Here is an 11609-nt window from a genome sequence, read left to right on the forward strand (position 1 = left end):
CTTGCATCTGTACTTCTCGCAATATTACTACCATCAAGCGCACGCCGGCAAGCACTTTTACGGCGCCGTTACTACTTGCTCATATATATTCATACCACCTATATTTCACTATCTCTTCGTCGAACTAGTGCACCTATTAGGTGTGTTGGGGACACAAGAGACTTCTTGCTTTGTGGTTGCGGGGTTGCATGAGAGGGATATCTTTGACCTCTTCCTCCACGAGTTCGATAAACCTTGGGTGATCCACTTAAGGAAAACTTGCTGCTGTTCTACAAACCTCTGCTCTTGGAGGCCCAACACTGTCTACAAGAATAGAAGCACCCGTAGACATCACATCTCCTGATGCAGACTACTGGAAGGAAGCGGTTCAAAGCGAGATGGATTCCATCTTGGCTAATGGAACATGGGAGTTAACTGAGCGTCCTTATGGGTGCAAACCTGTAGGATGTAAATGGGTATTTAAGAAGAAGCTTCGAGCTGATGGTACTATTGAGAAGTACAAAGCTCGGCTTGTAGCCAAAGGCTATACCCAAAAGGAAGGCGAAGATTTCTTTGATACCTACTCACACTGTGGCGAGATTGACCACCATTCGAGTACTACTGTCATTGGCTGCCTCACACGGTCTTCTCGTTCATCAAATGGACGTTAAGACGGCTTTCCTAAATGGAGAGTTGGACGAGGAAATTTACATGGAACGACCTGATGGTTTCGTACTACAAGGTCAAGAAAGAAAGGTGTGTAAATTAAAGAATTCTTTGTATGGTCTAAAACAAGCACCCAAACAATGGCATCAGAAGTTTGAAAGAACTTTGACATCTGTGGGCTTTGTTGTCAATGAAGCCGAAAAATGTGTGTACTACCGCCATGTTGGGGGTGAGGGAGTAGTCCTATGCTTGTATGTGGATGACATACTAATTCTTGGGACAAGTCTCAAAGTGATTGAGGAGGTAAAAACCTTCTTATCTCAGTGTTTCGAGATGAAAGATCTTGGAGAAGCTGATGTTATATTGAACATCAAGCTATTGAGAGATAAGAATAATGAGATTACTCTTGTGCAATCTCATTATGTTGAGAAGGTGTTGAGCAGATTTGGCTATGCTGATTGCAAATCTTCTCTCACACCTTATGATCCTAGTGTCTTGCTTCGAAAGAATGAAAAGTCAACTAAAGATCAATTAAGATACTTTCAAATCATTGGTTCACTCATGCATTTAGCTTGCGCTACGAGGCCTGATATCTCGTTTGTTGTGTGCAAACTTAGCCGGTTTGTGGCCAACCCGGGAGATGATCATTGGCATGCTCTTGAGAGAGTAATGCGCTATCTAAAGGGAACCATGAGTTATGGAATTCATTATACCGGGTATCCAAGAGGACTTGAAGGGTATAGTGATTCCAATTGGATTTCTGATGCTAAGATGAAGGCCACAAGTGGATATGTTTTCACTCTTGGTGGTGGCGCTTGTTTCTGGAAGTCTTGCAAGCAAACCATCTTAACGAGGTCAACTATGGAAGCAGAACTCACAGCATTAGATACAGCTACTGTCGAAGCGGAATGGCTTCGTGAGCTCTTGATGGACTTGCCCATGGTTGAAAAACCAATACCGGCCATCCTCAATCAAACTGTGATTATTAAAGTGAAAAGTTCTAAGGATAATATGAAAAGTTCCAAACATATCAAGAGGAGACTGAAGTCTGTCAGAAAACTGAAGAACTCCGGAGTGATAGCATTGGATTATGTCCAAAGTGCTAAAAATCGGCGAGATCCTTTCACAAAAGGACTATCAAGAAACATGATAGACCTTGCATCGAGGGAGATGGGTTTGAGACCCACTTGAGTTGCCAAGGGGGTAACCCAACCTATGTAATCGGAAATTCCGTGAAGTAGGACATGGGAAAACAAACCGGAGCAACTGAGTTGAGAGAAAATTTAATACTCCCACTCCGCTGCAGATGCAATTCTCTCATAACTACTGTAAGGCGGTTGACAATGTCTTAATGTGTTCTGAGCGGCTCTTGATGAGCGAAGACGCTGTCCTACAGGGCGATCTTTTGAAGAACACACCTATATGAGTGACACTACTGGTCATAGTGTGGGAGATTTGGGTGAATCTCTAGTAAGCTCATGAAGGGCCGAGGAGTATGATTTATAAGCTCCACCCGAGGGGATGGCTAAGGTAGCCTAGTACCGTGCCGGCATTGAGCGAAACTTGCTGCACAAAGACTGACAATTCAAGGCATAGTCCATTGTTCAGTTCTAGTCAAGCGTAGCACTTTGCCTAGGTGGAAGTTCAACTTAACAGTCTCCACTGAAGTGCAGGTATATTAAACAGTAAATGGAACTAATGTGTCATCTGATGTGCATATGAGATCTGGTGGGGGATTGTTAAATGTAGATGGGCTGCAGCCCAATAAGGCAGCCCATGTAGTCTACAATTCCTGAAATCTCAAGGCCCATCACGTTGGCAGCTTGGGACAGCCTTGGGGGACAAAGTTTAGTCCCACATTGCTAGTTGGGAGTGAGTTTGAGTGGTATATAAGGGTTGCTGTTCTACTCCTTCCAAGTGAGTGAGAATAGAGAGAGCCCTCGCGCACTCCTCCTCCGCCCGCCCCGCCTCGCCTCGTCACGCACGCACGTCGCGTTGCGTGACTCGAGTTTGAGTTCGAGACGCACTCAAGAAAGCCTAAATTTTTGCTTGGTGCACCAACTGAGTTGGGTACGTGTCGACCTGCATGTGCATGCTCGCCGCGTGTCCCTGGCTTCCTACGCGTGTCGTCGGGGCGGCTCTCCTTCCAGGCTATACAAGGAGACCGATCAGATCTGGAGAACAGTGCTCTTAGATCTCTCTCGCAAAGTTCCTTTTGCTGTGTTACTCTCTAGTCTTCCCCATCCCGGCGACTGCGTGCACAGCCGTCCGGGAGAGCAGGCCTCCGAAACCCCGTCCGTTGAGATCCTGCACCGGGAGACGGGCGATAAGGTTTTTGGGGAGCGTCTCGGCGCGACTGCTCGCTGCTGTACGTCTTCTTCATCGACGGTTCGGCTGCTTCATCGACAGATCCGACTACACCATGGGCGACATCAACAACTCCCATGGTGGTGGTGGTGGTGCTGCTGGTGCGACCTTCCCGGTCGCGATGTACGTGTTTTTCCTCTCCTACCTTGCACTGCTACTTGTTTCATGTTCAGATCTGATGCATGTGCTTAGTCTGATGTGTGTGGTTAAGTATGCTTGTGCATCTGTAATGTTGATTTCGGTAATTAAACTCACACGGAAACTGCCTAATAATCCAACAATCCAAAAACCTTATCTGCATAGGCAATTTTCACCGTCTGGTTTCTTGCTGCTGCGCTCAAACCGAGCCCGTTTACGGGTTCTCATTTCAAGAGATGGCAGAATAAGACCCTCTTGTGGCTCACTTCTATGGGCGTGCACCGAGTTGCGGAAGGTACTCCCAGAGGTCCGCTTACTGCTGACGAGGATAAAGCGTTCGGGGATGCCACCGTAATCTTTGTGGGTGCCGTCCTAAGTGTGCTTGGAGACAAGTTGGTTGATGCTTATCTCGCACATCCGAAATGGGAAGGAACCGTGGGATGCATCTGGATGCTAAGTTTGGTGTTGCCGATGCCGGAGGTGAACTGTATGCTATGGAGCAGTTCAATGACTACAGAATGGTTGAGAACCGATCTGTAGTAGAACAGGCTCATGAGATACAGATCATGGCAAAGGAACTTGAGCTCCTCAAGTGTGTGCTACCGGACAAATTTGTCGCGGGATGCATTGTCGCTAAGCTTCCCCCTTCGTGGAGGAACTTTGCCACTTCTGCGAAACATCGGAGGCATGAGTTCTCTGTTGAGAATATCATGGGCTCTCTAGATGTTGAGGAGAAGGCGAGGGCAAAAGACAAACACACTGGAGGAACCGAAGGACGTTCTGCTGCCAATATGGTGCAGAAAAATGCCCACAAGTCCAAGGGAAAGAATAAGGGAGTCTCCCAGACTACCAACTTCAAGAAGAAGGGGAAAACGGAGAAGAAAGATCCTTGCTGGGTGTGTGGCGAGACGGGCCATTGGGCCAATCGTTGTCCACAACGCAAAGGAAAGAAATGTCAGGCTGGACAGAACTCAAATTCTGTCAGCATGGTCATTGGCAACATAGAGGAAGGAACTACAGGGTATGGTAATATATTACCTACTGTTCTTTCGGTGTTTTAGCCCACAGAATGGTGGGTTGACACACATGCCAATGTTCATGTGTGTGCTGACATCTCCATGTTTACCTCTTATCAGGCCCGAGGTTCCTCAGTAATGATGGGGAATGGGTTACATGCTACTGTTCGTGGTGTTGGCACGGTAGATCTGAAGTTTACTTCGGGAAAGACCGTGCAACTGAAGAACGTGCTGCATGTCCCTTCTAACAAGAAGAATCTCGTTAGTGGCTCCCGTCTTATGAAATATGGGTTTATGTTGGTGTTTGAGTCCAATAAAGTTGTACTGTCTAAGTATATATGGAACTTTTGTTGGAAAGGGAAATGAATGTGAGGGAATGTTTCGCTTCTCTCTAGAAGACTTCTGTGATAATGTTGTGAACCATGTAAGCACTAGTGTTAATGAAACTAATGTTTGGCATTCACGACTTTGTCATGTTAATTTCGGTTGTATGACGCGGCTTGCCGATATGAGTTTAATTCGAAATTCACCTTTGTCAAAGGCTCTAAGTGCCATGCTTGTGTGTAAGCAAAGCGAGCCTCGCAAGCCTCACAAGCCTCGCGAAGGAAAGAAACTTGGCACCACTAGAGCCCGTGCATTCAGATCTATGTGAGATGAATGGTGAGTTGACAAAAGGTGGAAAGAAATATTTCATGACTTTGATTGATGATTCCACTAGGTATTGTTATGTGTATCTCCTGAAAAATAAAGATGAGGCTCTTGATTTCTTTAAAATCTATAAGGCTGAAGTTGAGAATCAACTTGAAAGAAAGATAAAAAAAGGTTCGGTCCGATCGTGGTGGAGAGTACTTTTCTAATGAGTTCAATTTATTATGTGCGGAACATGGTATAATCCATGAGAGGACGCCTCCCAATTCCCCACAATCCAATGGGATTGCGGAAAGGAAAAACCGTACTCTAACAGATTTGGTTAACGTCATGTTAGATGTTTCGGGTTTATCCAAGGAATGGTGGGGGGATGCTATATTGACTTCGTGTCATGTCCTAAACCGTGTTCCAACCAAGAATAAAGAGATTACCCCTTATGAGGAATGGGAAAAGAAAAGACCAACACTCTCCTACCTACGAACTTGGGGTTGTTTGGCTAAAGTGAATTTGCCAATCACCAAAAAGCGAAAGCTTGGACCAAAAATCGTGGATCGTGTCTTTCTTGGCTATGCTTGCCCATAGCATTGCTTATAGATTTCTTGTGGTGAAATCCGGAGTGGACGACATGAATGTTGGCACCATCTTTGAATCAAGAGATGCTACATTCTTTGAGGATATATTTCCTATGAGAGATATGCATGGCATGTCTAGTTGGGAATCTGATCCAATACATGAAACTCTTATGGAGTCTGATGAGGAATCTGATGATGAGAGTTCAGATTCTGATGAAGATGACAATGAAGCTCCCACAAGGAGTAAGAGACAAAGGACTGCAAAGTCTTTTGGTAATAATTTCATTGTGTATCTTGTGGATGATACTCCCACTACCATTTCAGAAGCTCTTGCATCTCCTGATGCAGACTACTGGAAGGAAGCGGTTCAAAGCGAGATGGATTCCATCTTGGCTAATGGAACATGGGAGTTAACTGAGCGTCCTTATGGGTGCAAACCTGTAGGATGTAAATGGGTATTTAAGAAGAAGCTTCGAGCTGATGGTACTATTGAGAAGTACAAAGCTCGGCTTGTAGCCAAAGGCTATACCCAAAAGGAAGGCGAAGATTTCTTCGATACCTACTCACCTGTGGCGAGATTGGCCACCATTCGAGTACTACTGTCATTGGCTGACTCACACGGTCTTCTCGTTCATCAAATGGACGTTAAGACGGCTTTCCTAAATGGAGAGTTGGACGAGGAAATTTACATGGAACAGCCTGATGGTTTCGTACTACAAGGTCAAGAAAGAAAGGTGTGTAAATTAAAGAATTCTTTGTATGGTCTAAAACAAGCACCCAAACAATGGCATGAGAAGTTTGAAAGAACTTTGACATATGTGGGCTTTGTTGTCAATGAAGCCGACAACTGTGTGTACTACCACCATGGTGGGGGTGAGGGAGTAGTCCTATGCTTGTATGTGGATGACATACTAATTCTTGGGACAAGTCTCAAAGTGATTGAGGAGGTAAAAACCTTCTTATCTCAATGTTTCGAGATGAAAGATCTTGGAGAAGCTGATGTTATATTGAACATCAAGCTATTGAGAGATAAGAATAATGAGATTACTCTTGTGCAATCTCATTATGTTGAGAAGGTGTTGAGCAGATTTAGCTATGCTGATTGCAAATCTTCTCTCACACCTTATGATCCTAGTGTCTTGCTTCGAAAGAATGAAAAGTCAACTAAAGATCAATTAAGATACTTTCAAATCATTGGTTCACTCATGTATTTAGCTTGCGCTACGAGGCCTGATATCTCGTTTGTTGTGTGCAAACTTAGCCGGTTTGTGGCCAACCTGGGAGATGATCATTGGCATGCTCTTGAGAGAGTAATGCGCTATCTAAAGGGAACCATGAGTTATGGAATTCATTATACTGGGTATCCAAGAGGACTTGAAGGGTATAGTGATTCCAATTGGATTTCTGATGCTAAGATGAAGGCCACAAGTGGATATGTTTTCACTCTTGGTGGTGGCGTCTGTTTCCTGGAAGTCTTGCAAGCGGACCATCTTAACGAGGTCAACTATGGAAGCCGAACTCACAACGATTAGATACGGCCTGCTGTCGAAGCGGAATGGCTTCGTGAGCTCTTGATGGACTTGCCCATGGTTGAAAAACCAATACCGGCCATCCTCATGAACTGTGATAATCAAACTGTGATTATTAAAGTGAAAAGTTCTAAGGATAATATGAAAAGTTCCAAACATATCAAGAGGAGACTGAAGTCTGTCAGAAAACTGAAGAACTCCGGAGTGATAGCATTGGATTATGTCCAAAGTGCTAAAAATCTGGCAGATCCTTTCACAAAAAGACTATCAAGAAACATGATAGACCTTGCATCGAGGGAGATGGGTTTGAGACCCACTTGAGTTGCCGAGGGGGTAACCCAACCTATGTAATCGGATATTCCGTGAAGTAGGACCTGGGAAAACAAACCGGAGCAACTGAGTTGAGAGAAAATTTAATACTCTCACTCCGCTGCAGATGCAATTCTCTCATAACTACTGTAAGGCAGGCTGACAATGTCTTAATGTGTTCTTAGCGGCTCTTGATGAGCGAAGACGCTGTCCTACATGGCGATCTTTTGAAGAACACACCTATATGAGTGACACTACTGGTCATAGTGTGGGAGATTTGGGTGAATCTCTAGTAAGCTCATGAAGGGCCGAGGAGTATGACTTATAAGCTCCACCCGAGGGGATGGCTAAGGTAGCCTAGTACCGTGTCGGCATTGAGCGAAACTTGCTTCACAAAGACTGACAATTCAAGGCATAGTCCATTGTTCAGTTGTAGTCAAGCGTAGCACTTTGCCTAGGTGGAAATTCAACTTAACAGTCTCCACTGAAGTGCATGTATATTAAACAGTAAATGGAACTAATGTGTCATCTGATGTGCATATGAGATCTGGTGGGGGATTGTTAAATGTAGATGGGCTGCAGCCCGAGTAAGGCGACCCATGTAGTCTACAATTCCTGAAATCTCAAGGCCCATCATGTTGGCAGCTTGGGACAGCCTTGGGGGACAAAGTTTAGTCCCACATTGCTAGTTGGGAGTGAGTTGGAGTGGTATATAAGGGCTGCTGTTCTACTCCTTCCAAGTGAGTGAGAATAGAGAGAGCCCTCGCGCACTCCTCCTCCTCCGCCCGCCCCGCCTCGCCTCGTCGCGCACGCACGTCGCGTTTCGTGACTCAAGTTCGAGTTCGAGACACACTCAAGAAAGCCTAAATTTTTGCTTGGTGCCCCAACTGAGTTGGGTACGTGTCGACCTGCATGTGCATGCTCGCCGCGTGTCCCTGGCTTCCTACGCGTGTCGTCGGGGCGGCTCTCCTCCCAGGCTATACAAGGAGACCGATCAGATCTGGAGAACAGTGCTCTTAGATCTCTCTCGCGAAGTTCGTTAAGCTGTGCTACTCTATAATCTTTTCCATTCTGGCGACTGCGTGCACAGCCGTCCGGGTGAGCAGGCCTCCGAAACCCCGCCCGTTGAGATCCTGCACCGGGAGACAGGCGATAAGGTTTTTGGGGAGCGTCTCGGCGCGACTGCTCGCTGCTGTACGTCTTCTTCATCGACGGTTCGGCTGCTTCATCGATAGATCCGACTACACCATGGGCGACATCAACAACTCCCATGGTGGTGGTGGTGCTGCTGCTGGTGCGACCTTCCCGGTCGCGATGTACGTGATTTTCCTCTCCTACCTTGCACTGCTACTTGTTCCATGTTCAGATCTGATGCATGTGCTTTAATGTGTGTGGTTAAATATGCTTGTGCATCTGTAATGTTGCTTTCGGTAATTAAACTCACACGGAAATTGCCTAATAATCCAACACCAATGAGTTCCTTTAGGTAAACTTTTTCTTGACTGTAACCAGTAAAACCGGTTGCCGGTGAGATTCCGAAAAATACAGACCGAGAAGAAGAAAAAAAAGTCCTAACCGGATCCCATCGTCCTATCTCCGAAACCGCAAGTGTGTCCACTTTTACGGTTTTACCACCTCGCCCTTGACAAAAGCTAGCGTCGTGGCACCGAATCCACGGCCACCAGCCGAACCACGCTCGGCACGGGACCGCAGCTCCGCACCGAACCGCCGCACCCGATTCCCCGGCCGCTATATAACCAGCCGCGCGCGCCGCCGGGCACGCCCGCACGCCTCCCCAAAGCACACCCACACGAAAAGCTCCTCACCTTTTTTCCGTTACTTTTCCCCTGGTACTACGAGCGAGGCAGCGAGCGAAGAAGAGACAGAAGAGGAAGGGGAGGCGGACGGAGACGGAGATGTGCTGCTGCCCGAGCAAGGCGTGCTGCTGCTGCACGCTCGTCGTCCTCGTGCTCATCGCCGTCGGGATCGTCTTCGGCTTCGGCGTCTACACCCGCGGATTCCACAAGCTCTCCAACGGCATCCACCTCCACGACGACTACCCATCCTCCTCATCCTTCCGCGCCTTCGGCGGCCACCTCGCGCCCTCGCCGTACTAGCCCGCCTCCCAGATCCGGCGAGCCGTGGGGATCCCGCCACTCACGCAGTGCGGATGATGGGCTGGAGCGCCAGCATTGCTGGCCGTATGTGAAGAAGAAAGAGTAAATTAATTTTGTGGACCGATCGGTTCGCGTTTATTAATTTTTCAGTTGTATTCCTTTTGTTGTTTCTCTCTCCGATAGTATTTTTGCCAGAGTATTATTAACTTTTCTGATTGATTGATAACTAGCGTGCCGCGCGGCCTCCGTTTCTGATTGTTAATTACTGCTGCTCACCAGTTTTGCGCGTTATCATGGGCACATGGATGGTCCGAGTTATCCGGCGAGTTCAGATAATCTTAAGCGAGCATCATCTGGCCTTGGCATCATGCGTTTGGTTTGGCTTCAGGCACCAACTGAACTGCACTGTCAAAAGGGTCAAGGACTCAAAACGCTTTTCGGGAAAGCGGAGTGGCGTCTACGCTAATCCGTTCTTGTGTTGTTGTGGACGACACTGCTCGTGCTCCGTCAGCGGAGTCGGTGGCCTGTGCACCCAAAGGTGGGTTCCATTGCCTTGCACGTTCGTTCAACCTTCTGACTTGCAACGGCGCATCTGACCGACCTTGCTACAACTAGCCCGGCTGCCCTCTCGACCCTGCATCCCTACTCTCTGTCCAAAAGGGTATCTCTACCGAGATAACGTAAAAGTATAAATTGTTCGGTCTGTCCAGGATAATGCATTTTCGGCCTAAAATTGGGCTGAAAATGGGTCGTCACGTGACTGCTCGCTCTTGCCTGGCCCTGCCTGACAGTGGCTGCATAGCTTTGGCCACATCGCTTTGGCGCCTGACTGCCTGTGCCTACCACAGCTTTCGGACCGCCATCAATGGCACGTTGCGACTTTGACGGCTGGATTTCAACGCTGCCATAAATGGCTCACACTTGGAGTCCGCTCTAAACTGAAGACCTCTGTTTATGTCATCATTTATATGGTTACCGGCAAGGCACTGCCATAAATGGCTCATGCTTGGAGTTCGCTCCAAACTGAAGACCTCTGTTTATGCCATCATTTATATGGTTACCGGCAAGGCCCTACCATCACCACACCGCCCTAAGCGACCTTCTTCGTAGTGCGTCCTGCTCCTAGCCCGCTAGCTACCACCGTATCCTCGTCGACAAGGCCATGGGGAAGAAGGGCTTCCCATAGGGAGGACGACGTCGAGGTCGGATCCTCGGCGGCAAAGAAGAAGGAGGTGAAGCCACGCAAACGGGTGCTCGTCCGCATCGATGTCACATGGCCCCTGTAAAATGAATAGGACACCTTGCGTGGGCTGGGACGACATGTACCCGCCACAACCGAGCTCCCCCATGTGGCACGACATCTTCCCGCCACAGCGCGCATGACAGCGACACGGGGATCTGCTCGACAGCGACGTGAGTGCTTGTCTTGCCGTTGTGCATGACTCCTCCGCCCCCGCAGATCGAGGTTGACTCGGGAACCGACGAGGACGAGGACGACACTGCTCGGGAGGTGCGCCACCTCGCCATGGCTCGATCCCCGCCAGTACCCATCCCCGCTAGTCCCCACCAGCATACCGGGGGGTGGTGGGGGGGATGGCCCCCGTCTCCACCAACAACGGTCCCCGATACCCGCCGGGTCTCCACGGGGATCTCGAGAATCCGACGACCAAGCTTGCAGATGCGGATGCGGGACGGTGCCGCCAACGAGGCGATGTGGTGCGACCCGCGATGCCGGTGTTCACCCGTGTTGACGTAGTGATTAGTTATTTAACAGGACCATGTTTATGTAGCAGCAATTTGAGAAGGTGACGTGACACCTTGTTTGTTCAGTTACTTCGCTACTCACTAGCGCAGAAGCCTTTGGTTGATTTGCTAGTTAGCATTGGTGGAACTATACAGTAGGTTACGCCTTTTCTCCAAACCTACCAAGAAAATGATAAAGTATGAATTTGGTTGAATAGCTAAGTTTATTTCTTCACCTTTTGTTTTGTTGCATCCTGACGAGTGACATCAAGATAAACAAGACTCCCAACAAGATGGCGATAACGTGTTGGATCAGGAAGATGATCACCATCAGTAGGACGAAGCTTAACATTAAGCTCCATAGGAGTCTCAACAGTGCGCTCATCCCCAAGAGTTGCACGAGCAAGAAGATCTTGAATATACTTTTCCTGAGAGATAGAAAAACCATCAAAACTGGAAGAGACCTCAATCCCAAGAAAGTAGCGAAGAGGACCAAGATCAGTCATAAGAAACTGATCACGAAGA

The 11609-nt window shown here is 47.8% G+C and overlaps 1 protein-coding gene across 1 annotated transcript; it reads left to right on the forward strand.

Moving 5' to 3' along the window:
- The first annotated feature begins 9119 nt into the window (after window positions 1-9119).
- Window positions 9120-9341, forward strand: LOC124652335. Its single transcript, XM_047191358.1, has one exon. It carries the CDS (start codon window positions 9141-9143, stop codon window positions 9339-9341), a length of 201 nt encoding a protein of 66 aa, XP_047047314.1. The 5' UTR covers window positions 9120-9140.
- The last annotated feature ends 2268 nt before the right edge of the window (window positions 9342-11609 follow it).

The sequence above is a fragment of the Lolium rigidum genome, chromosome 5 (assembly GCF_022539505.1).
Source record: "Lolium rigidum isolate FL_2022 chromosome 5, APGP_CSIRO_Lrig_0.1, whole genome shotgun sequence".
Classification (NCBI taxonomy): Eukaryota; Viridiplantae; Streptophyta; class Magnoliopsida; order Poales; family Poaceae; genus Lolium; species Lolium rigidum.

Coding starts and splice junctions, on each gene's coding strand:
- LOC124652335 (XM_047191358.1), top strand. CDS start 9,141: ATGTGCTGCTGCCCGAGCAAGGCGTGCTGCTGCTGCACGCTCGTCGTC.